This window comes from Argopecten irradians, chromosome 9 (genome assembly GCF_041381155.1).
Source record: "Argopecten irradians isolate NY chromosome 9, Ai_NY, whole genome shotgun sequence".
NCBI classification, from domain to species: Eukaryota; Metazoa; Mollusca; class Bivalvia; order Pectinida; family Pectinidae; genus Argopecten; species Argopecten irradians.
In genome coordinates this window covers 2,261-28,815 of record NC_091142.1, presented here as the reverse complement: position 1 = coordinate 28,815, position 26,555 = coordinate 2,261, and the positions used below count along the sequence as shown (strand labels likewise).

At 36.4% G+C, this 26,555-nt stretch overlaps 2 protein-coding genes across 2 annotated transcripts; both read right to left on the bottom strand.

The window, feature by feature from the left end:
* Positions 1–480: 480 nt before the first annotated feature.
* Positions 481–15,312, bottom strand: LOC138331069 (uncharacterized). The gene is made up of 12 exons (XM_069278525.1): positions 15,303–15,312; positions 15,067–15,183; positions 14,621–14,931; positions 14,402–14,509; positions 13,919–14,075; positions 13,361–13,544; positions 10,992–12,595; positions 9,525–10,784; positions 8,836–9,352; positions 1,960–2,270; positions 1,277–1,403; positions 481–952 (listed from the first exon to the last, which is right to left on the bottom strand). The coding sequence occupies exons 1-12, from the start codon at positions 15,310–15,312 to the stop codon at positions 481–483; spliced, it is 5,178 nt and encodes a 1,725-aa protein (XP_069134626.1).
* Positions 15,313–15,349: 37 nt separating this feature from the next.
* On the bottom strand, positions 15,350–26,323 carry LOC138331068 (uncharacterized; the record flags this gene model as incomplete). The annotated part of the gene is made up of 6 exons (XM_069278524.1): positions 15,350–16,111; positions 16,273–17,648; positions 17,849–19,043; positions 19,433–20,597; positions 22,488–22,610; positions 26,095–26,323. Coding segments are annotated over 6 exons (4,847 nt in total), but the record flags the coding sequence as incomplete, so codon positions are not given.
* Positions 26,324–26,555: the final 232 nt, after the last annotated feature.

The window sequence follows — 26,555 nt, the reverse complement described above, 5'->3', positions numbered from 1 at the left end:
GTCAATGTAAGTAACCAGGGAGTCTGTATAGGTATGGGTCATCACATCTTCTGCTACTAAATCTAAGCTATAAGTTTCCCCATCAGTTAGTTTCGGCGAGACACATAACTTCTGTGAGGTAAAGTCCGGAACGTTTGACTTATTTATAACCATCCCATCCCGTCTTAGTGTGTAATAAAACCTCGTGATGCCGTGGATGTTTTCAGTTCCTGATACGGGAAGGATTCCAGTTGTTTGTTCATACACACCAGATATCAAACCGTGCGGATCGTTTCGTATTGGTTTTAGAAGATTAAGAGATTGAAATTTATCGTTGTAGTATTTGTCGGTCCAGGAGTAACATATCTGCCCAGGTTTTGTTTGCCACATGTGGTTGGTTTTTTGAGAGGCTGTCGTAGTGGAATAGAAAGTTTGTCATCACACGCCATTGCTGATGATGAATTGTCAAACAAAAGGAACCTTCGAGCTTGTCGCACATTGTTAGCAACGTCCTTCACTTCTAAATACTATAGCGTATATAGCAGGGTTTGGTAAATTTGAGGGAATGCTTATATTGACACGAGTTGAGTTCTCTTTCCCAACTTCTGGTATCACAGGAGATCTTCCAACTTCGAGGAAATCAGACCCCGATTCTTTAACCTCATACATGTTTACCACGTATGTGTGTATACCGGAAGCGAACTTTGTATCTCCCGGTACAGGAGAGGGGTCATACCAGCCTGTGAAGGTTACTGTGAAGTCCCGACTGGTCAGGATACGACTTGTCGTGTCCAGTGGCTCTGTGCCACAAGCGGAATGCTCCAGGCAGTGTTCTGGCGGGGCATCGTCATACCAGTAACATATGTCCCTCACAGTAGAAGTTTTTGGGTACTGAACGGATTCCGTGGTATTGGGTAAGACATTTCTAAAACTTGCATGGCCCCCTCCGAGCACTTCAAGTCGTAGACAAAGCCTTAAACATAAAGTTTATATATCATGACACTTTTATTACACTAAAAGATATTATATCATTATTTATATAATATGTGAATAAATTGCTTATCAAAGTTTATAATAATATTGAAATAAATCCAGAAATCAACTAATAAAAGCGATTGAAAAGAATTACTCATATTTCCTCTATTACACGCCACACAGACTGCCCGAGGGAGGTCGGAACCACGCCATATTTAAAATTCACCATGCGAAAAAATCTACATGGTATATGGAATGAAGATCTTTTATTTTGGATAGTTGTATGATTAGACAATAATACAGGATATTTTTAACATTTAACCTTTGTCCGTTTTCCAAATCGCCGTTACTGGTCGGATTGTCCATTGTCCGGTTATACGACAATCGATGTGCGGGGTTCTTACTTTCCTTGTCATCCTTAATTACAAATGAGGTTTTCACCTCCGAGTCTGTAGGGACAAACAGTTACGCCACAATTAGTGATTAAGTATTACAATTATCTTACTCCAATTAAATAGCGTTGAAAGATAATAACAGCAAATGTTATCTTGGTATATATTGGTTACAACGCAATGTTCTATGTACAAATAGGTAAATGTTGTAATGGTATGAACGAAACCTTGTGATAAAGAGTCCTTTACTGCCTGATAAGCCATTAAATAGTATAATTTTTATTTTCTGATTAAATGACGACCGAATAACAGCTTAAGATATCGTGCAACACTGATGACATTTATAAAATGCAAAATATGTAATTTCTAACACTTCGTATTATTTGTATTTCATTGTTTCATGTATACGTGTAGATTGATTAACTTTTGCGTGAGATAGCGTACTCTGCTTTTTAGACATATACACATTCAGTTATTTTAGATATACCAATGAGAGAACATTCTACCATGATCACTACCAGCATGCTTTATACATAACTAGTAGTGACGTTACAAATGTACACAAAGTGAAACTAATTGGTCAATTTGTTAGTTCAAAGTATCAAGGATTTACCTGTCAAAGATTTTTTCACTAAGTGGAAATATACGTCAGTGATACCAAATGCATAATCAGTGACGTATCGATGCTTTGTGGAATCCGGACGGGATATATTCAATAAAAGATCAAAATCCGTAATGGTGTTCACCTTCTTCACCTGTAGGTTACCATAAAAGTCCCGCTGATTGGAGCAGTGGTAATCTTGCCCAAATGACACGTGCGATCTTCGTTCATCATTGTTTTTGTCGATTATTTTCATTTGACATGTCAAAGCTTCCGCAAATCTTGCAACTTTATGAATGTCCAATGATATATATATTTCATTCCTGAACAAATAATATATAATACAGAAAAACAAATTAAATAACATAAACTTACTTCTACATTCCGATACTTACAGGAACATTTATTTCCGTCGATTGAGAAACCCGTCCCAACAACTTGTACATCTTCCAATGTGACATTCAACTCGTATAGGGTTCGACAGACAGTTATCGATAGGTTGGTTTATAGTGACATTCTGTAAATCATAGAAAAGAAATGTCTATTATTTTGTTTCTTTCCACAATATTCTTTAAACATTTGCCATAACGGTTATTTCTTTCATTTTTTTCCATGTGTATGTGATTTAAGGAATACAATTTATCCGGTTAATTAAGCAAGACTAAAGTTATTTAAAGATATCAAACTTTACTCCTTGTCACATATTGCTCTTAACTTTCCAACTTATTTTAAAGTGTAAATATATAACTACATGTAACAGGTATTTATCCTTGAATATGCTAGTTCGATATTTGATTAAGAATGATAACAAAATGCATTAGTATACCTTTTGGGAGTAGTTTTAGGCCACGGTATTTTTCCACTGAACAGTTACATTTAAAACGTATACTTCAGCCCAGTTGATGTATCAGTTATTTGAATCTAAATCACGATGAAGCATACATATTAAGATGATAGTCGTTTATCGCATTATCCACATAGTTATTAGGGGCTCAGTTGCTTAAAAAGTGATTAGCTTGATCGTATAAATTCATTAAAATTGTCATTTTCTTATATACTGCAAAACCCATCGATTTATAGCTTCAATAGAATCAGTAGTAAGTATGTGAAGAATGGATTTCTTTACCATCTCATAAAATTGTGTTATTCAAACGTTTAGTTGCAGCACATTTTAGAATTGGGAACACAAAAGACAATTATTTTTGTTTCATTTTGAAAAATGTCGTTTAACTGTAATTAGCCCTATAGTAATCAGTTTGAACAACTGGGTAAATAGTATTTGTTGAGAAAAAGTACATTCTAAATCTGACAAAATGGATTTGTAGGTATAATAATCTTACAATGCCACTCAATAAACACAATAGCACATATGAGACTAACATTATCAATTTGAGGAATTACTGATGTGAATAGTAGTTAAGCTTTAGGAAATTTACTATACAACATTATTTAAATACAAAAATTAAAACCTCAAATAAAATGCACTCAGCGAGCCATACTAATCAACCACAATTTGTCATTCGGTTTGAGGCATCATATTTCATTCATTCAGTAAATTCAATATAATACATTTTGTATATAACTGAAAATCTGAAAAAAGAACATAATACGATAGGTCGCATACTAGATTAAGCATAAGACAAATAATATGAATAGATCTCATACCAATAAAAAAGAGTAAATCATCCCTAATCTTATAATAATCATGTTTTATCGTAATCTACATTTCCAGATATAAATATGCATACGTACAAATCCACATAAAACCATCCAGGCTCATGCCACGATTGTCACGGTAAATGGTAATTGCCTTGATTCTTCCAACTTTCGGCCTCCAACGTCTTTATTTGTTTAGTTCCGGTCTACTTTAAAGGATTATTTCTCGCCAGGGACACAGAGACCTTGCTGTATACTCGTTGCTTCCTCTCTACATCCCATAATCACTGTAGCAGCGTTGTCAGCCCAGTATACAAGTTCCTGTTTTTATCTTAACGTTCATTTGTAACACCTAAATAAGATAAAAATTATTATCAAACTGCTGGGTTTTACCTTATTAAGATTTCCAAATTCGCTTGTTTAGCGGTTTATTTAGAGTACCACTTAGATTGTTGTGTATTATATTCTTTAAAATTAATTTTAAACCTATCATTTCTAAATAATTCATTTAAATCCTCAAAACAAAACGTGATGAAACATTTTTTTTAATGGCGAATGAAAAGTGTGATGAAAGTATATCATCAAATGATCGTTAGTCCTGGATTGCGCGTTTAAAGGGATAGAAGACGAAGCACGAAACGGCCCAAACGTTCTTGGGTCAATGTTCGTTTACCATGATTTTTATATCTGCTTGGTTAGGCCCGCATGTAACTCAAAACAATAGAAATAATATCCAACAATACCACCACCATACGATGAATAGGACATTTCCATTTTTGAAATCTACCCACGGGATGATTTAATAGAATGATATTAGTTTTGTTAATAAGAGATAAAGGAAGACTAATAGAGGAATTTATATTTTCAACCAAAATTCAATATCATGGGAGCTAGCAGTCTTGGACTAAGGAACAACATTACTTACTTCCGCACCAAAAGGGGATTCTTTAGTGATAGCTTGATGTAAAAAAAGGGGGGGGGGGTTTTTTGCCATAAGTTATATCGGTTCGGAAGTATAATAATTGCCACCTCTTTTAATATATCAATGTTCAATCGATTTTGAAATAAGTATTAACATAACAAAACAAATTATTATTCATTTACTACTTTTGTTATTTTAGACAAACTAATTAAAGATTAAACAATAGTATGAACTAACAATATATATTTATTTAAATAAAATCTATCATTATAGCCCAAATTTTTATATATCATACATAATCTGTAGATGCAATATATATATATAATTATAACTTATTTCGTTAAATTATGAACAAGAGATTCATAATATTATATAGATATTAACAAGTTTTACAGCTTAAAAAATAATCTTGATATACCATCAACTTGATCCGAACTACCAGTATCAGTACCAATGTATCACAGACAACGTATAATATTACTGTTTTGGCTCATTTGTAGATTAAAAGGGCCGCGTCGTAAAGTGTAAAACACCAGAATTTAAACTGCTTTTGTTTGCTTATATACTGATTGGTTATAGATTACAGCGGATTAATTTAAAAGGCTCTAAGGAGGGAAAAATATGCTCGATAATAATTAACATTTATTTATAGAAGTGGATTACACTCTCATATCTTATATTTTTTAGCTAGACTGTTTGGCACCTAAACCACTTCTCTCTACATATTTTATATTGCCCGGGTTAATTCAATCTGGCTTATAAGGAGCAACTTCATTGATTATGATTTTGGCTATAAAAGTGGGTAGCAATATTGTACAGAAAAGGTTCCTCATGGAATTTTTACCAGAATAGATTTAAGTTTATAAGGATCGATTTGATGTTTTTCTTATCTTTTGTTTGTTGTATTATAGCGCCTGATTATACGGAAAACCATTTAAAAACTCGTTTCGCTTAGCATTTTATATTAGTCTATTATAAAAATATACAATGCATTATGATATTGAAAAACAAAATAAACAATCTACTGCAACCTACCAATTCAAAGAATTTCAACGTCAAAATGCATTGAAACCATTCTGTGATTGCGGGCCATTTTGTCACGATTTCACTGTTTAACTGGACGTAAATACACGCCGTATATTTAAAATAAGTTTACATGTGTCACATCTTGGCGTATTACATTTAGACCACACACGGGTTCTGTTCTTAGATTTTAAAAAAATTGAAGAGCATATTAGCTTTTGAGGATTTTGGTTGTCATTTGCTATTAATGATTGTGATTGTTTTTTTTCAAGATTCTGTTTTTTTTTTCAAATAATACGTTTTGTAATTGGTAACATATCAAAATTGTTTGGATTAAATGTATAGACAAACGAAATCATAATATCCTTTTTCCCCTCAACACTGTTATTATGTAATTTTCGAGTTAAGGGGTCCTCTATTTCGAGCCTTCATGAAAATACATCCCAGTGTGATTTATTCAGGATAATCACGTGATTAAAAATCTAAAAGTTCATTCTATATCTTCTGTTTAGTACATTGCTGTCGCTAACGATGGTAACAAACATAGAAGTTTAAATTAAAAAAGTATATGTTTTGGACAATTTGAGTAAAATCATTCAGATAATTTATGAGAATCTGTAGGTTTTGAATAAAAATCAGTTGAATTATGGCCAATCTTTAATATTGACTAAAACTTCCCTTGAAGAGCAGCGATAGCTAGGGAAGCATATTAGGGATTGCAGTATTTGTGTTGATTTTTATTTGTTTTTTTATATCATAATAATTGTATTTTTTTATGATAGGTGATAAAAGGTATCTTAAATTTGTGTTCATTTAATTACGGACTAAGAAAAAAATAAATAAAAATATGGCTGTACACAATGTTAAAGACCTCTTAAGAATTGAATGTTTGCTTGTTTTGAACACGAATAAATAAACGGAATTTTATTATCTTTTGGTTATAAAATGTGTTGACCATTCGTATGTATTTTATCTACAACCCATAAATTATCCGTTTTTTATGAATCTGTAAAACATTTTTTTAATCGGCAGAATGAGGTTTACTTCGGGTATGAATATTTGTTATGACCACGTTGGGTTTATTTGTTCTGTTGGTATCACATGAAGTTTATAAATAAGTAAATCAACCTATCGTTATATATGCTTAAACACCATAAAGCAATTGATCGAAATGGCAATCCAATCGGCATGCGTCGTTGCTGACCTAGCCAGATTTATTTTCACTACTTTTGATACTTAAATACCTCTTAAATCCACTAAGGGCATTTTTTCGGGCATATTGGAATTCGTTCTAGCAAACTGGATAGTCGGGTTTGTTTCTGATGGATAGAAACAGCGGTGGATACACGTTCCTATAATACAGAACGCTATTGCGCACTCTCCCTCCCAACTTCAGGATCACGGCGACGCTGTTCTATCACCAAAAAACAAAAACCATGACTACCGGTGGCTAGACATTTCAAACATGCCGAGTCATAGTTAGAGGGACAGGCAGGTGGTTACCAATTAATCAACTGCCCCACTTGGAATGAGACAAAGCGGCTTGATCTAGGGAAAGGTTTTGGATCGCTAAATTGAACAGGACCCCGAATACCTCCGAGGCATGGACGAGCGATAAAGGTTCTAACTTCGACTATGACCTTCTGTATCAAGCTATCAATATTTTTCTCCGGCACTATTTAGCTGCTGTTTAATTTTTTCTGTCGTCTGTTTGACATTGGGATGATGGCGCTGATGTACTGTCTTAGGGGACCAAATATATCACGGAGTCAGGCGACCATATGGGACGACTTTACATCGGGCGAGTTGCCACTAATCAGTATTTTTTCCCCTTGTTTCACATAATTTTATGGTTACTTTTTTATATGTACAAATACTATTTTCATTTGTTTATTGAGTTTGCCCAGTTCCATTTTGGTTCTCAGACCAATATAGTAAGGACCGTACTTATATATACCAAGATCCCCACGCAGGCGAGTGTCCTGGTGGTAAGGGGACGCTATGTCCACCTTTTATTTATAAACAAACTGACTAACACCTGTTTGATATGCCTAGCGTTGCACTCTCACCTATTTATTACATTAAACATAATGTTACGTATGTACAGAATGCAAATATTTTTTGATTAAAAAAGCTATTTTAAATGCCACGCCATTTTGATATGTTTCAATGAATAAACGAATATAAGCATTCGTAGCGGCTGATCGAAACTAAATATAGCGACTGACGAAGGGATCATTTCAGACATTACGCATAGCTATTGTCCCTATAGTTTATCTGTATGCTCTATATGTGGTCATTATTTATGTTTTTGTGAATGTCCGTGACCGTCCGTACTATGTTATTTTATTTGTTCTTTTTGTTGTTAGAATTACTTCTTTGCCATATATAATATATAATTTACAAATGATCCAAATTTAGAGCATCTTCTGAAAGAATCAAGTGGTTTGCTTTATCATCGATCACCATATTTCGTGCAGTGTGCGATGATCAGGTTCAATTAGTACTAGTCATTTTTTAATGATCACAAACTTCTTATTATATAGAATCGTTTTCATAACATCTGCTTTACTATATTCACCTCAAACATTTTTTTTCACATATCATTGATGCAGAGAAAAACAAAGACACTACACTCTTAAAGATCCATCATAAATTTTATTCATTGGAAGCGCAATAATATATATGGAAAAGCAATATATATGAAATCCAGGGAGAACAAAAGCGTATTGCAGAGTATGAATTCAATAAGATAGAGTTTTTTTTTATTAGATAATATACAAAACCACACAAGCTATTCTATGAGACTGTCACCCTTCCCACGAAACACGTTCGATAGTCCCTGTTATGTATGTACAGGTTATGATGGCAAATACGTCATTTCCGGTATAGGAGACATCAAACACGTGTCGCTTCTCTTGTAAATGTTTAAATACTTATGCAATGTCGGTAAAACCCTCTTCTGACCCTAATGCGACGGTATATGAAGGCTGTAATTCTGGTCGTACAGAAAAGACGTCATTCCATTAAACAGCTAAACAGTCTCGCTCGTTCTTGTGATTCATGGATATTTGCATGAAAATTAATATAAATAACAAAGGTTAGAATAAAATTTACATATTTTAGCGTTAAAAACCAATCAAACCAATAATTATGTAAATATACTTATAATTAATTGGTCATTAGGCATTTTTTAGGTCAAGCGTTTTTGATTAGCAAAGAAGCTTGATTAAGCCATAAATCAAGTAATATTTGAGCCTTTCTGAGGACGAAAACTTAACACTTACCTGTGAGAGAGTAGGAGCATGTCCGAGAACGAAAATAGAGGCGTTGATGGCCTCGCTATGAACCCCAGCGTTGAGTTACTGGCCATGACCTCCACAGTGTACAGACGGTTGTCTGTGAGACTGATGTCCTCTACCGATACCGAGGTCCGCATCTCCGTGTCCTCCCAGTCCTTTGTAACCCGGTCACCCTGGATGATACGGTACGAATAGCCTTCGATTCCAAATGAGTCGTCGATACCTTCCCAGGAAAACATTAATGGTGAACTCGGACAGGTGACAGGAATTCCGGCCGATGTCTCTGCTGTTGTTACGAAGGATATTACACCTTCCTTCACGTCTGGAGGAAGATAAGAAATAAGTTTCGGTCCAACAGTAGTTACTCGTTTCATGTTAGCATCATTGTAGCAAGTGATGTGAGCGGATATCATTGTATAATGTGGAAGGGGAAGCAATGGTGTCACAAACTGTCTGAATGAGACAGCTATACCGTCATATATTGGTCTGTTGTCGTCATCCACTGAAACAGAAATAAAAATGAATTGACTCACATTAAAGACATACACGTATGTTTATCGATATAGGTACTTAGTTATTATTTGTGATTTTATAGTATATAGTTTATAGTCATAAAACACCAAAACTAATGCACATGATATGCCATATTTATCAATATCATTACATAGTCATACCTATCGCACAGGCACACTGCGTTATTTTACTTTCTGCGTCAGTGACAGCCCAAGTAAGAGTGACCTTGGTCAATGTCTGTTCCGATATTTGTTTGTATTTCATGGTCATCTTTGTGTTTGATATCTGTGGTGGTGTGTGATCCACGATAACTGGACTGGCGTGAAAGTGACTCCGATCTCCGGCGTGGTTTTCTGCAATGGCGGTGATATGTACCTCCTGTCCGTGCAGTGCCTCTGTGAAGAGTGTTGATGACCATGGCACAATAACTAACGGATGGATCTGGAACCCGCCGCGTGTGGAACCTGCCCCTACAAAAATGTTTTTGATTCCACTTTCTTCGTCGAGTACGTTGACAGTAATGTGAAGCTCTAATGGCGAAACTTGTCGCACAATCACAGAATTGTCGGTGTTGTTTGTACGTGTGATGCTGTCACTTACATCTATCAGAAGCTGCACTTTTACATTGGTGTCTACTTTGCCAATTTGTACAACAATGTTTCGGTCGTCGTTAAAGAGTGACGAACTCAGAAACGATGCATGAACTTCATTGGCATCGAACATATTAGATTGAATGGGATACATATGTCCTTGATCTTCAAACGAAATTTCGACCAATTCGCCGTCCTTAATCTCAGTAAATACCAAATGAACTCTGTACACAGATGGGTGCGTGTTGTTGACTAGCGGTTTCGTCCAAACTAAAGTTCCGTTTTCTGATTCTAATGTTTCGTTAAACAGATTCGTGTACTCGCACAATGTAAATCCAGTTGGTGTAGAAGAATCATACATGAACTGAGACGAAAATATTGTTTCACTTTCAAATCCCGCAGCATCCAATGCTTTCACAGCAAATCTATACCAATGTCCATCTGTAAGATTCATATTCGTATAACGGTGTGTATTCTGTATACCGATTCTTTCAAATTTTAACAGTTCTTGGCTTCCATTTCCTGACCTGTCGAAAGCCACAAGAAACGTTTTGATGGCTGAATGACGGTCTGCGAATCCCCGGAACGACACTCCAACATCTTGATAATTTTGAGAGTGTGAATTATAGAACTTCGCTGTATTAAAAACTTCACCTGTATAGGGATTTTCCTGGTCGACCAATACACCATCTGATACAAGCGTTGTATGGAGTCCGATTTGATTTGTAGCCGTGACGGTGACGTAATATTTTGTTCCTGGAGATAGAGTCAAGTCAGACCAGGACTTTGAAGTGTTCAAACCTACATCATCAATGGTTATGATGTCATCAGCTGTCAAAACAAATGATGCAGAAGTTCAGTGATGGCAAAATTCGCTCAAAATAGTTATCAATGTATCAAACAATCAACGAGGGAAGAAGTAATGTATTATAGGTTACTATAAAGCAACAGCTTGGTTATTTTAATAATCATTTATTGACATTTTTGAAATGATAAATGAGATAGCAATTGACTTTGTATGAGATCTAAATATCTTACCTCCTGGAATGGTTCCTAGAGACACCAAGAAGGAATCGATTCCACTTTGATGGTCACTAAATACTTTTCCCCAACATGCAGTCAACGAATCCAGTGTCGTGGTAGTGTCAAGGTCACGGTCACAAGACCCTCGGCCATTTTCTCTGATATAACTACCTCTCCTTACAGATGGAGGGGTGTTATCGATTTCAATCGGAGATGACGTAAATACAGTAAACTCTGATGCAGACATCCAAACTCTGACGTAGACCACATAACTAGCTCCATGCTTAAGGTAGCGTTCATCTCTCAAACAATGAACAATTGATGTTTGTTTTCCGATGTCATACCACAGATTTTCATACAGGGGATCAAATATTCCAGTTCCAACGGGCATATCAGTTTGTCCTATGCTCCATTCGAATCGCTTGATGTCCTCGACATCAGACCCGTTTATTGTCCAGCGAGCAGATATACAAGCTGAAGACGCCGATATCAGGGTATTTACGGATCCATGTATGACATCAATATACAATGATATGGAGGAACTTGTGTTGTCTCTCACACACTCAGTGGGTACGTCAACATCGTGACATTTTTGTCCTACAACAGCACACGTACAATCCTTGTTACAATAATGTACATCACAGGAATGTTTTAGAATTTCCAGTTCTCCGTGTTTATTAGTAGGACTTGAGGACACAGCAGTCACTGTCACTTTACCATCTTCACTTTGAAGTCCAGCAAAGTTTTCAGCCCAAACTGTGATTATCAGTAACCGTCCTGCATCGATTGTGTCATTCAATAAGACATGGATGGTTTCTATCCCAGAGCCTGATGGTGTAAAGGAAATAACGCCGTCACTGAGCTCAGATCCGCTGTATGTCTTACTAACCGTCACGTGGTACAGCTTGACACCAGATTCCACATCTATGAATCCAGATAAAGTGATGTTTATTGCTGATACTGTAATATTTGATTCAGTTATAGAGTACCATGTCATCGGTGCAGTGATTCCACCAAGATGAGGAGGAGTTGGGTCTATAGGAAGGCTATTTGACTTCTCAGAAGTACAAAGTCCTGCCTCGTTACAAGCTGTCACTCTTGCGATGTACGTATCTCCTGGTTTAAGCCAGTCTTTATTTGGAAGTGATAAACGTAGTTCATTAATATTCGTTAAGTGGATGTTTTCTACTGGTGTGTGACCTTCGTGATGCGTTGTGATTGAAACGATGTGCTTTACAATAGGACTTTCGGAATCTTGAAACTTCCATGAAAGTTTAAGAACAGAAGGGTCAAATTGATACAAATTGTTCAGTGAAGTGTATCCTTCTTCAGTATGGATAATTGGTTTGGTGACCAGTATTGGTGGGGTTGGATCCACGACGAAGCTGTCGGAGACGCTTTCCGTAGACATTCCAAGATGGTTTTCTGCCCTGACCACTACACACAGGGTCTTGTCTAGCGGAAGGGTGACTGGGATAGTCATAAAGTCGGCCAGAAGGAAATTGGTGAAAGGTAAAATGTCACACGCTTCATTGTCGATACTTCGGATACACACTTCGTACCTTCTTATCCCAGATTCCACATCAGAGAAGCCAAACCACTGGGCTTGAATCGTATCTCTGTACCAAAATAGAACATTTTTTTATGTTGTTACCAAATATGTCTACCATAGGGATATATTTGCATAGCAAAACTACAGAACAGGTTACGCATATGAGTTATTGTCGCCTATAATTCAGAGGACACTTTGCAAAAGATACAATTTTGTACGATAGTTTATATCGTTGCAATTAATACATCACAATAAAATCTGATGACGTCACGATGACGACACAGTGTTTACAGATTCTGCGTTGTAATTCCACTGATTCACAATTTATTGTTGCACATGTTTTCAATGATTTACACGCATATATAACATTTTGACGGCCGGTTATTTTTAAAATGAATATTCAAGAATCCAATATGAGTTGCTAAAATGGACCGTTTTGTGTTTATCTGGTGACTATGTACCGTAGTTCGGTAACCTGCTGGGAGCTTTATTTGTTACAAAGCTATTATAATTTAAAACTGTTCTAACATACAGAACCCTAATATTTGTTATAACGTGCAATTTCACGCCAAATGTTTAAATTGTAATATACAGGGAAAGGGTGCATTGAGAGAACTTTTCGAATGGTTCTAATGTAGCACATATATGACGTCACGTGCTACCCAAAGAAACGATAACCGTGTTTTGCAGGCTATTCCCAACCTCCCTGGTATTAGGAAAATAAATTGTTTCGGTGAATAGGTTTATGAGGAATAAAGAAATTATCTCATTAAAATTTTCTTTTGTGGTACATCATTAACTACCATGCGTAGTAATTTATTGTTTTACTTACGGATGAGGCCAGTATCTGGAGTGATGTCCATCAATTCCTACATGGACGACTCCTGGGACTGGTGGAGAAGTGTCAGTAGTAAAGCCGTTGGATGACACAGACGTACACAATCCAGCTCCATTACACGCTTGTACGGTACAAAAATACTGTGCGCCCGGAACAAGAGTATGCTGCCAGCGTATTGCTGTCAAACCAATTTTACATTTGGTGTATATAATTTCATTATCCGACTTCGGATGTAACAATAAATTTGCTCTAGTGTAATGATTTAAGTTATATTACTTCTGATGATTCTTATATTCATATATCTCAGATCACAACGTTGACATAGAAAAGAACACATACAACTGATGCATATAGTTTAAGAATGCATTATTCTAATATATCCATGCCAACCAAAACATTTAGAATAATATCAGAAATTGAATGCGTTTGATTTAATACTGATTTCATCGGTATCACAAAATTATTGCATAATATATAACTTTTCATGAAGTGATATAGATATATAAATCATATTTTACCTGACTAACACATGCGATATTATTTCATTCTTACCTGTCTGTGTTCCGGTTGAAGTCATGGTCCTGACGTCATCCTCTGACGGCTGGGTACCTAGACCTGCTGTATAATACAACAGTCCGGAATGAGGGTCACTGAATCCGGACCAATGACATCCAGCATGTGTCGTGTTAGCTTGAAAGTCAATGTCCGGCTGTAAATACAATAAAATATAAATGACAACGAAGATCCATTGACCGCACATATTTTTCCACAGATTTTTTTTTATTTTCGATTTTCGTCTATAATAACTTAAGCAGTTTGTTTCATTACAGTTTTCATGATGATAATACAAAGGCATGAACAATAATTGATCGCTAGATCCCTCACGATTTTTTTGCATTTAAAAAAAACATATTTGTCGCCATGAAAACCATATTGATAGTAATTTTAATAACAATCATATACTTCAATCAGTAACAGTCTTATTAATTCTTCACTTCATGAAAGAGTTCAGATAATTGCACAAAATTGCATTACCGATTGAACGTCAACTCCATCTTGGACTGTGCCTTTTGTAGGAGGGGATTTATCTATAACAAACGATTCTGACGCTGACAGAACTGACAGTCCCGCTTTGTTTGTCACCTGAATGAAAATCACAAAAAAATAATCTAAAATAGTCTGCTTCATAAATTGTTTATCTTACACGATAATTGATTGTGTCTTGTCACTCTGAATACAAGAAAAGTTACTCACCAGAATGATAGCATAATAGTCATGTCCGTCATGGTAGTGAGAGAGGTCAGTAAATATGGCGCATTTCCCGGAAAAGTTCCGGAAGCTCATGATGTCTGCTTCCGATTTGGTTGATCCAATTCCCACCTGTATCCTATCGATTCCACTATCGTCGTCATCGAAACCTGTCCAGTGCACGTGGACCTCTGACTCAATAAAGTCTTTTGACATCAGATAGGTTCCAACATGTAACGATCCACGTACAGGGGGCGTGTCGTCATACAGAACTCCAGGGGAGACAACTGTGCTTGAATGGCCCACGTGATCAAATGCTTGTAGATAGATAATTTAAAAAAAAATAAAGCACATAAGTAAGGCAAATAATACAATGTATACAAAACAGATTATCAACATGTAATGATTGATGAGTTCTTTGTGTCTTAAATGTGAACTAATAAAAGTCATACCAGTAACGGTGGCATAATACGTGGAACCCTGATGGAGATTCGGACTGATGACTTTCACGGAATTCGAATGACCGATTGTCTTCCTGGCAACAACGTCTTCTCCATATGGATTGCTTCCTTTGAAATAGAGGATATTAATGTTGTAAGAAGTTGTATATCTCCCCCACAAAAAAAAAAAAAAAAAGAAAAAGAAAAAAAAAAAAAAGAAAAAGAAAAAAGAAAACAACTAAACAAACCCAAAAACATGAACAAAGCAATAATAATCGGAAAAAAATATATATTTCATTCATTGAAATTCAATGCAGCTTGTCAATATACAGTAAAGAAACCATGATCTAACCATCTTACCTATTGAATATTCATATCTGGATATACTGCCCGGGTATCCCAGGTCTTTGTAACCATGGAAATCCTTAAACCCATCCCAGTGAACCAGCATATGTCTGTTGTTAGTGATGTACCCGTTCTGTGATACAATAATGACGTCACCTTTCTCGGGCGGATTTTCGTCAAAAACGAACCCATCACCACAAGTCTGAAAGGCAGGGAGTATCTGTCCATTTGGAGTTGTATAGCTTTCTATCTCTGCACAGATGTAGTGGATTATTTCGTTTTCAAGTACAATCCCCTGAAAAGGACAAAATCCTCCAACAGTTTGATGGATAGTTACACACAGTGGATTATCGTCACACGTGAATGATTGGTTCATTTTATCCTTCAGTAGATACCATGTGACTTGGCGATCCTCCAATCCAAGTATTATCCCGCCAACACGAACAGGCTTTGCAGAGAAGTCTAGTTCGGCCTCATGTAACGACGCGAGTCTTTTCCCTAAATTTGAAGCGTGGATGAAGTTCCTTATTTCCCTGACAACATCTGAATCAGAGTCTACCTCGTACAGAGCCGTCTTGTCGAAGCTGTTGGGATCCTCTGATACTGTTAAAGGGACGCATTGTAAGCTAGAGGTTCCCAAAGGGCAGTAAAGTTCAACACATGTAAACAATGTCTGGTGAGGATACAGTGGGATCTTGATACACTGTAATATCTGTAAATAAAGTGATTCATCAAATATATAAACTAAAATGACAAGATCACGAAACGGGTAAAAAAGCAATATATAATATATAAAAAAACATTACTATATATAAAAAATATCATGGTATATTTTTTAACGGAGCATTGTAATTTAAAAACAAATAAACTCACCATGAAATTTTCTGTTTGGTTTTCAGATATTTGATGTGCAATCCATGGTGTAACTTGTAGTGTGGCCGTGTTGTCCTTAAATATTCCCCACCGAGCAATAACATCACACCCCTGATCTATTCCGGATGGACATTCAATATCTGATATTGTTAGGCTAACACTTGAACATGCGTCTCCTGTTTTATGCAAGTTAGCCTCTACACTAAACTCATCATACGTAGCATCCGTGACTACAAATCCGTCAGAACTGGTCCATTTCAAGCACATCTCCCGAATACAAGGTCTGACTGAAATAATATACCTCCCGGATCTTAACGATACGTCATTAAAACTGTAGACCGCGGTATTACCAGACGTTTTGCCGTACGCCAATGTCACGAGATCAGTTTGTGATGCATTGTCACGTGATACCACCCGGAGTTCTACTTCGTAATGTGATACATACTGATGGAAATCATCATTATCCCAGTAGACTGACACCCGTTTAGATGCAAACATGATGTCATGATCGATGACGCAGTCAGCAACGTGTAATCTGACATGATAATTCTTATCGTCATTGGATGACACGTTGAAGCGAGGGGAGCGAACCATTGGTGTAAAAGCTGTGTAATATAGTTGTTTTATCTGTCTCTGAGTGTGAATGATAGCTTCTTCGCTAAGAATGGAAACGCTCGCGTTTGCTATAAAGGTATATGTATGTCCAATATGGAAAATTTTGTCGGCTGGAATAAAGGCTAATTCTTTTGTTGAAAACACGGTTTCTTTTAAAATGTGTGCGCGTCCAGAACATCCTTGCCCATCATAAACCTGTAAGATTGAAGAATCAATATCATCTTCGTTGACCATGATTAAACCGTCCGAGATTCCGACCCTTTTTCCTCCTGTTGACGACGCTCGGACTGTTGAGAAATACTGTGTATACTTGGTCAGGTTGGTAACTGTATCACAATGAACGCCGGTATTGCTGATTTGGTGAAACGAAACCAAATCATCAGTTCCAGGAGATTGTCCAACTCCGAATTCATAGGAAACACCGCCATGATGTTCAAATCCCTCCCACGTAACACAAACATGAGATGACGCTAACGCTATATCGACGTCATCGTAGCTCTTGTGAGGAGAGATGTTACCAGGTGTGATGTCAAAAACGATCCCATGACCAGGAGGCAGAATCGATGGAAGATAGAATGGTTCGGTATCGACAGTACAGTAGTAACCGGCGTTATTAAAGGCATAAACTTCAATATAGAATTCACATCCTGCATGGATGTCGTAGGCTTGTATATCTGACACGACAATGTTGAAGCACTTACTCACATTACATCCAGTGCTCAGAAGGGGTATAAATCCGGACACTAGTTTCCCGTCACGACCTGAAAATCAAAGGAGGTACCAGTCATGAAATTGACTCTGCAGTTATGAAATGAAAATTGTTAATTGCTAATAATCAAAGTGTTGTAGAACATACTTTCTTTAACTATATTTCCCTAGTTCAAGTATATCGTTCCTATTTGATTTTTTAGATCTAGCAAGGTTACTAATGAAGAAATAAATACGAAGTAAACCAATTTACCAATCCGGTAGTTAAAGGACGATATGTCCTCATGTTGATCACTATCACGGAACTCTCCATTGGTCCAGTTGATAAACAAAGTGTCGCCATGGATATTTGGTTGCAGTGTGCTAGGACAAAAGGGAGGAGACTCATCAAGTAGAACCGGACCAATCACAACCGTCGTACCAAGGCCGGCACTGTTGGTAACTCTGATGAAGATGTAGAACTTATCTCCGTTACTAAGGCCAGTGTGTCTATTCTTGTAGAAATATTTGTGATGAGTTTTCTGGTAATCTATTACATCTGGAGAAGATGCACAATCCCTTGTTGAGCCTATCCCAAAGAATGCCTCGTGGGTTTGGCTTTCAACTTCAATGATGTCCCATTTTAGGTTAATCATATCGATCGGGAGATATATAGTACCATGGAAAGCACTTATTTTACAGGTCGGAGTAAGATCGTGTTTTATATCCGGGATATCCCGGGGAAGATTTGAGACAAAGTCATTTGTGGTGGAGTTCTTACACCTTTCACTGCAGTCAGTGTTACGTATTTCGTGTTTCGTAAGGTTTGTTGTGATAAACCAAGCCCTACCACCAGAACATAGAATAGTCTCTCTGATAGTTGCACTTTGTAACGTAAGATTTACTAATTTTGGTTTAGTCCTGTCCAGAACGATACCATCCGAGCAAACAGGTTTTGACGGTTCCATGGCGTTGTTGTAAGCCACTACAGTCACGTAGTACTTACCGTCTCCTGGTAGAGAAAGACGAGATGATGTTAACGTTGTCTCCAAGATAGAATTATTAATACTCGTGACATTGGTGTTTGATCGTACAAAATCTGTAATTTCCAAACACTCTGTCGACAGTCCGACCTTATACAACTTTATACCACTCTCGTGATCAATGAATCCGGCCCAGTTAACAGTAATTATCTCATCACTCGTGTAGTCTATGTCTGGTGACCCGATCGTCCCTTCCATCACAACCCCCGGGGCTGGAGGCGAGTCGTCAGCCATGATTTCTAAATGCTCGACAGAGACAAGCTGAGCTATATTGGTAACTGTTATGGTAAAGTGGTACTGGCGGTTGTGATTTCCTTTATGGGTGTGGTTATGGACGAGTGAGTTCAGATGGAGCGTGAAATTGTTAAAGGAACAAACTCCTACAGAAGGACAGTAACAGGTCAGTACAGCATCCGGACAGGTCATCTGAAATATAAATCCAATTGTTGATTTCACAATTTGATATCAGTTGACTGTTTTCGAAACATTATCAGATAGACATATATTTTGCAATAGCCAATTGGTAATGAAAAAATGACTATTACGTTCAAACTACAGGATAAAAGTATCGTATTTTAACTTTGGCATCTGTAAGCGGATCATACAATGGTTTTCAAAAAGGAAAGTCAAACTTTCAAATTACTATGAAACTGATTTAACATTGATCTGACTACACAATTAAGATTTTCTGTCCTCCACATGTCAGTACCAGTTAAAGAAATACACGTTGATGATAGGGAGTACTTGAATCAACATCGTTGTAATTAAACGGTCTTGGCGGAACATTCACACGAAAGAAATGAAGAGATACTTACGTTCGGGCCGAGCCGATGTACACCAATGGAGCCCTGTCCGATATCGTTCCGTCCAAAAGTTGTACCAAGAGACCAGTCTACGGAGTAAATACCACTGTTTATATCAGAAGCCTCGAATGTGAGGATCATTTTAGACAAGTCAATACTGTTATGTACAAAGAGTCGCTCATATCCGTCTTTCTCAAGCCAAATATCGACTATGTCAGGTTCACTGGAGTCAATGTAAGTAACCAGGGAGTCAGTATAGGTATGGGTCATCACATCTTCTGCTACTAAATCTAAACGATAAGTTTCCCCATCAGTTAGTTTTGGTGAGACACATAATTTCTGTGATGTAAAGTCCGGAACGTCTGCCTTATTTATAACCATCCCATCCCGTCTTAGTGTGTAATAAAACCTCGTAATGCCGTGGATGTTTTCAGTTCCTGATACGGGAAGGATTCCTGTTGTTTGTTCATACACACCATATATCATGCTGTGTGAATCGTCTCGTATTGGTTTTAGAAGATTCAGTGTATGGAATTTGTCGTTGTAGTATTTGTCGGTCCAGGAGTAACATATCTGTCCAAGGTTTGTTTGCCACTTGTGGTTGGCTTTCTGAGAGGCTGTTGTGGAGTAGAAAGGCTTGTCATCTCTCGCCATTACAGTTGATGAGTTGTCAAATATGACGAATCTTCGAGCTTGTCGCACATTGTTAGCAACGTCCGTCACTTCTAAAACTACAGCATACATAGAAGGATTTGGTAAATTCGAGGGGATACTGATATTTACCGGCGATAACTTCTCTATCTGTACTGCCGGTATAACAGGAATTCTTGCAACGTCAAGGAAATCAGATCCTGATTCTTTAACTTCATACATGTTAACCACGTATGTGTGTATACCGGAAGCGAACTTTGGATCTCCCGGTACAGGAGAGGGGTCATCCCAGCCTGTGAAGGTCACTGTGAAGTCCCGACTTGTCAGGATACGACTGGTCGTGTCCAGTGGTTCTGTACCACAAGCGGAATGTTCCAGGCAGTGTTCTGGTGAGGCATTGTCATACCAATAGCATAATTCCCTAGTAGAAGACGTTTTAGGGTATGGTACTAAATGTGTTGCATGTGATTTAACATTTCTTGACACAAAATGGCCGCCTCCATGAACTTCAAATCGCAGACAAAGCCTTTCACAATAAAACCAGATACTTTTTTAAAGCAACATACTGCTGACATCCTTAAATATTCCAATATCATAGTAATATACACATAATTCGTCTACTTATAAATTGAGAATGGTATGCCGGTGACTGGGATGTGACCGATCCTATAAGCTATGGCAGAAAAATACAATTTTTGAAAGTAATACCGTCACATATGACATTATTTGATTTTCATTGTTATGTATGACACTAGATACATGTTGTTATTGGATAAGGGAGATAACTCCTACAGCAAAATTATCAATACATCCTACAAAGTTCATATACAATGTAATAAATTTAGGTTATAGAACTTTCTAAAATATTATCATGTATAAACAAATATGTTTGTAAACATGTTTATTATAAGTAGGGATCTAGAATGATCTATTTCCAGAAAGTTCTGTGCGTTTATTTGTTTACTGCTTTTAGTTAGATATTTCTAGAAGTAGTAGGTTCTCCAATATTCTTGAATTAGGGTTTAGCTATATATACTCCAGCTGTCCAAGGCTAATCAGAACTGTAATGAGACCTGTAATTAGACATATCAAAAATTGTACAGCGCCATATTAGATTCTATTGGGAGAGCTATTGTGTTAGATTTGATTTATTTAATTTTGACTAAACAATAATGAAATCAGACATTAGCCCCGGATCCGTTGTACATTTCAAATTAGACCTTGTAAACCCATATTCAATCTCAGGCTGAGTTATCCCATATGGAATTAAATTGTGTTTTTTCGACAAATTTAAAAATGCTGGTTTCTCATTTCTGTTATTCGTCTAGAAAACAAATGTCCGGGAAAGACGTACTGTATCAATCGGACGGAAAGATAAACACTCTTTATACCGGTTTCAGGAAAATTCACACATACAATTGAGTCTCATTTTTATATCAATTGATTACTGGGTAAATGTAACAGCTCGTTGTCTTACAGTTTAAATAAATTTTTTCCTATCGTAAAAATATAAAGTATAAAACTGAGCATATTCTGCAAAACATAAATTGATACATTCATTGGCAATTATATTAATATTTCATATTTGTCCGTTCTCCAAAAAAAAAAAAAAAATACAACTTTTTTTATCAAGCTGTTATTAACGGTCAATGACACACACCTATAGGGTCGGTATTGTACAAGCAAGGTCCATTTGATACTGAAAATTTGGTATCATTTACCTGAAACAATACTTTTTCACGATGAGAAATGTTATTACATCAGTGACACCGAATGCATAGTCCGTATAACGAAATGTGGCTTTTGGGAATCGAGGTGAGTTACGTCAACCACAAGATCGAATTTTGTCTCTGTTTCCACTTTCTTGACTTGTATGTTCCGTAAAAGTCCTGTTGATTGGACAATTCAATCTCGGTTGTCCAGCTTGGAACTAAAGACATGCGTTCGTCGTTGACCTTGGTCGAAATATTTTCATTCGACAAGATCACAACTTCTGGAACCTTCGTCACTTTGAAAACCAACAAATTAAAGGGAAAGAATTAATTGAAATACATATTTTTCCGGAACCGGAATCTTTAGATTAGTATGGCCTAAGAGTCATTTTAATGCAGATTATAATGTACAAAAAAAAACAATCTTTTAAACAAAAAACTTCACAATTACACGCGATGTAGAAATCTTTGGTATATAACTTAGTTTTACTAACTTAGCTTTAACACATTCTTTCCGTGTGATTTGTTTTTTCTCTTTTTTAACTATTATTTTACAGCAAGTTACATATGTCATGTTAATTTGCGATCTATCAACCTGCCTATTTCCTTTTTTCAGATGCAATTTTAATTAGTTAGAGTATCTGATATGCATAGTCGGTTCACAAATTGGCTTTTTGAGCCTCGAGTTGAATCGTACACTCTACTGAAGATTATTGCTATGTTTCACATTTACAGTTGACTTGTAGTTGCCGTGAAAGTCCGTTGACTTGGCAGCCACACGTCCCGTCTGTCCAGGCACCACCGCGTCCGTCGTTGCGAACACGTTCCTAAAAAAACAAGTTATTATCAATTCAGGGGATTGACACTTATACTTAATACGATTAATGCAAATTGTAATGAATTGAAATACAATTGATTATCAACAAGACTTTAATGTGTGATAGGATATGTATATGTCATGGTAATTAGTTGCGATAAATGATAGAGATGTTTTAGAAGCCATTTATTCATTAAGGTTCAATCTGATAACGGCTTACATTCACATTTGGTTTTTTGAGTAAATTTGATCTGTATAATTGAAAAGTTTAAAGCGTCAATTTACTTTTTCGTCATATGAATAAGCATAATATTTAATTCCTTTACCATGTAAATTACTTATGAGTTTTAAGCGTTAAGACTATCGTTATTTTTACATATTCGCGAATACATAATCTAGCGATCAAGAAATTCTACCGACATTGGGTACATTAACTTAAAACTTTTTACAATTATTCGCAAAATATTAGAAAAGTGTCTCGCGAAAACAAGAGATTAGTTTCAGAATACCTTCTTCTATCATATGCATATGTATAGAGATACTTAACACACATTAATTTCACATATTTACTTTCACTCATGACCTTTCCTCCCATTGTTCAGTTTTGTAATCCAGGTCATCATCTCCTGCACCTTTGTACACCAGCGTTATGACCGAGTACACCCGGCATAACGTAATACTGCAAGTTACGGTTATTACAATCACACACGCTGAAACAATATACATGGGGAATATAGGCAGAGTGGGAAACCAATCTGATAAATGCCACAGATCTATTCATAAAAAGCACGAGACAACAGCCGGTAACTCGTTAACTGATGACTTTCTTCTTTTCCAGCATTTTCAAGTTAAAAAGATTTTCCCCTTCTACTAACCACAACAGCTGAAAACGTCAATTCCTAGTTTAAAACATTTTAAGAGGTGGCTATATTGTGCTCTACGGTCGTATAGGACAACAAAAACAAAATATCTCTGATTACGCAGGAGGTAGGATTTTGATTGGCTTGTCAGAAAGGCAACTAGAGCGAGACCATTCTGTTAATAGATGTCAGATCATCTATGAAAACTGGCGTGACATTTTAAATTAAATTCCAAGCTAATGTTTTGTCAGATTTGTGTCCCATAATTATGTGCACTTTATCAAACTTAGGAGATAAATGAGCCTATATAAACGAGTCTTTCTAGTTTATCTTCCTATTCAAGGACCACAACACCCTGAAGATATATTCAAGGCGTCCCTCCACACATATATGCATTTTATGTCAGACAATTGTGTATTTTAGGTCAAAGTTTCTGAAATAAAGTTTGAAACAAAAATAGCTTGAAGGAATTACACTTTATTTGCGTAGAAAGAGCATGCTAGAACCATACATTTGAATATAAATACAATGATTACATCAACACGCTACATGAAATATCATTGACGATTGAAGTAACCACGTCCTTAAACCACTTGGGACCACCTACACACATTGGTGGCACTCAAATCTGTCAGGGGTCGTATTACGCATTTGGTTGTTTGTTTCGTTGTAGTGTGAAATTCATGTAAAAACCATACTAAAAAACTCAAATATTCACGTTCTGGACCATGCATGCTAGCGTTCAGATACTCCCTATAGAAAAACAAATAATGAATTGCAACGACGCAATTGAAATAAATCATTAATACTCATAAAATATTATAGTAACGATTAAAATATAATTCGTTGGTTTCGACGATACTAAAAGCGTACATGGGTCATGTACGATTTATTGTCGATTACGTCCCACCATTTCAGGTAAAAGTGTCCAATAATTTAGACGTGGTTCTTTGTGACGGGACCTAATCATACAATCAGTATAGTCTTTTTTTGGCCTGTTGAACGTAACTTCTACCTACGTCGTTTTTTCTTTTGTTAGCCCCCATAGTGAATTTAATACAACCGGAAAGATACAAACGGAGTAATAATACATATCGATTTTATCGTGAGACATGACGAGGTCCTCCCTTCTTCTCACAGCTAGTTGTTTGGCACCTAAGCCCGTGAGGAATGGTAATTACCGGTGGGAGGATCATGTGACTCAACTAGCCAACAAGTTCCTTCCACTTATGTTTCAACGGCAGGACAGCTCTATCATATCGTCATATTACCACACTCAGTCCTTCATAATTCATAGCTTAAAACCATATCTGTATGGACCAATCTGTTTGACTGTGTAATACTTGTATCCGATCATAATAGGTTTTGGTCCAACATCCCGTGGAATTGTGATTACGGCCTAGAGGATACAGTCGACCTCAAAAAATGATATGAGTCCTACGTCACTAAGAATGGCGATAAGTCCTTCCAATTATGTTTCACGGTAGGGACAGCTTATATTCACCACTCAGTCTTTCTCGGTTCATTGTCTAAAAAAACCATACTATTTGTAATTGGTATCTGTTATGACTGTATAAATCTTGGTATCCGACTCATACATAATAGTCTGGGGAACATCCTGCCAAAAAACATTACTGCAGATGCAACTCGGCAAAATGCTTCACAGGACATAGTGTTACTAATTACGATTACAAAACATTCAACATTGAGTCAAGAGATCCTGCAACCCTGTTAATATATTTGTGAGGACTGATCTTTGTTGACCTAAAACATTAGCAATAGAGACAATTAAAGACGTCGCGGTTCCCTTTAGGAGTTATTATTGTTAAGTCTCGGTCTCTCATCGCTTCACCCACTGCAAATTATCCAACTACAAACGTGTACCAAAAGAGCAGCTGACCTGTCGTACATTGTACAATCTAATTACCCACAATAAACACATTTTTACCTTTGAATCCAATACAAATATATCTACATTTCACTAAAACCAATTTTAAAGAAATAGAAGAAATATATGGTCAGTGTATTAAAATATGAGCTGTATTTTTAGCGAGCTGTTTAGAGTGACAAAAGTGAAGATGCCATTCAGCGAGCCACATGTTCTTTCTGAGCAAAAGTAAATTCTTCATTTTTTAATCGATCATCTGTACCATGTATACTTTTTATCCCACAACTTTCGAATCAAAACTCAACTACTTACTTTTGGCCTGAATGAGATTCCAACCGTCGTTTACAATTATGTCCGTCTTTCAACTTTTCAACTTGGAAGTAAGGTCAGTCGAATCGTTGCACGTACGGAAGCAAAAATAAGTATTTATTTTTTCGCCGACAACACCAATGCCAAGTTAAAGAAGGATGAATAAAACCATTTTCAGGTCAAAGCAAGTGTAATATACGTAAATCATCCTTCATTAATGGACTGATTGTAAATGTTATATGTTCTTCATGTAATAGTTAGAGATATCTCAGGCATTATGATTCATACAACCCTTCGTCACTGGAGTGCCACGTAAAAAAACTAAATAGGTATAGCATTGCATTATATATTTGAAACTGAATATATTTTATTTGACATGAAAAAATATTATTTCATAAATTAAAAATACTGTAAATGTACATACATAATCCAAATACCAGCCTGGATTGAATCCACTGTTGTCATGGTATACAGTAATTCTGTTTATTCTTCCAACATTGATATTCACATCTTTATAGTTGGTATTCCCACCACCGAAGTCATCGCCTAAATACACTGAATTTGCATTGCCTGTTGTCCCTTCCACGTCTATCCGTACATTGGCGGAGGTTCCGGCAAACCACGATCTGGATCCGGTTTTTATTTTGAAGTTAAAAACTCTCACTCCTGAAACCAAAAAATAAAACACAAGGTCTAATAGCATTATAACTTTCTGATAGTATATAAAGAACAAAAATCAGATTTAAGAACTTATTGGTAATTTATGACGATAAACTCCTATTCTTCTTAGTAATCTGGTAAGGATCTTGGTAGAAGTAATGTAACTTTGGCTAAATTAGTTCGGGTTTTTCGTCTTTTTAAAGGAACATAGAACATGATTGTACAATAAGTTTAATTT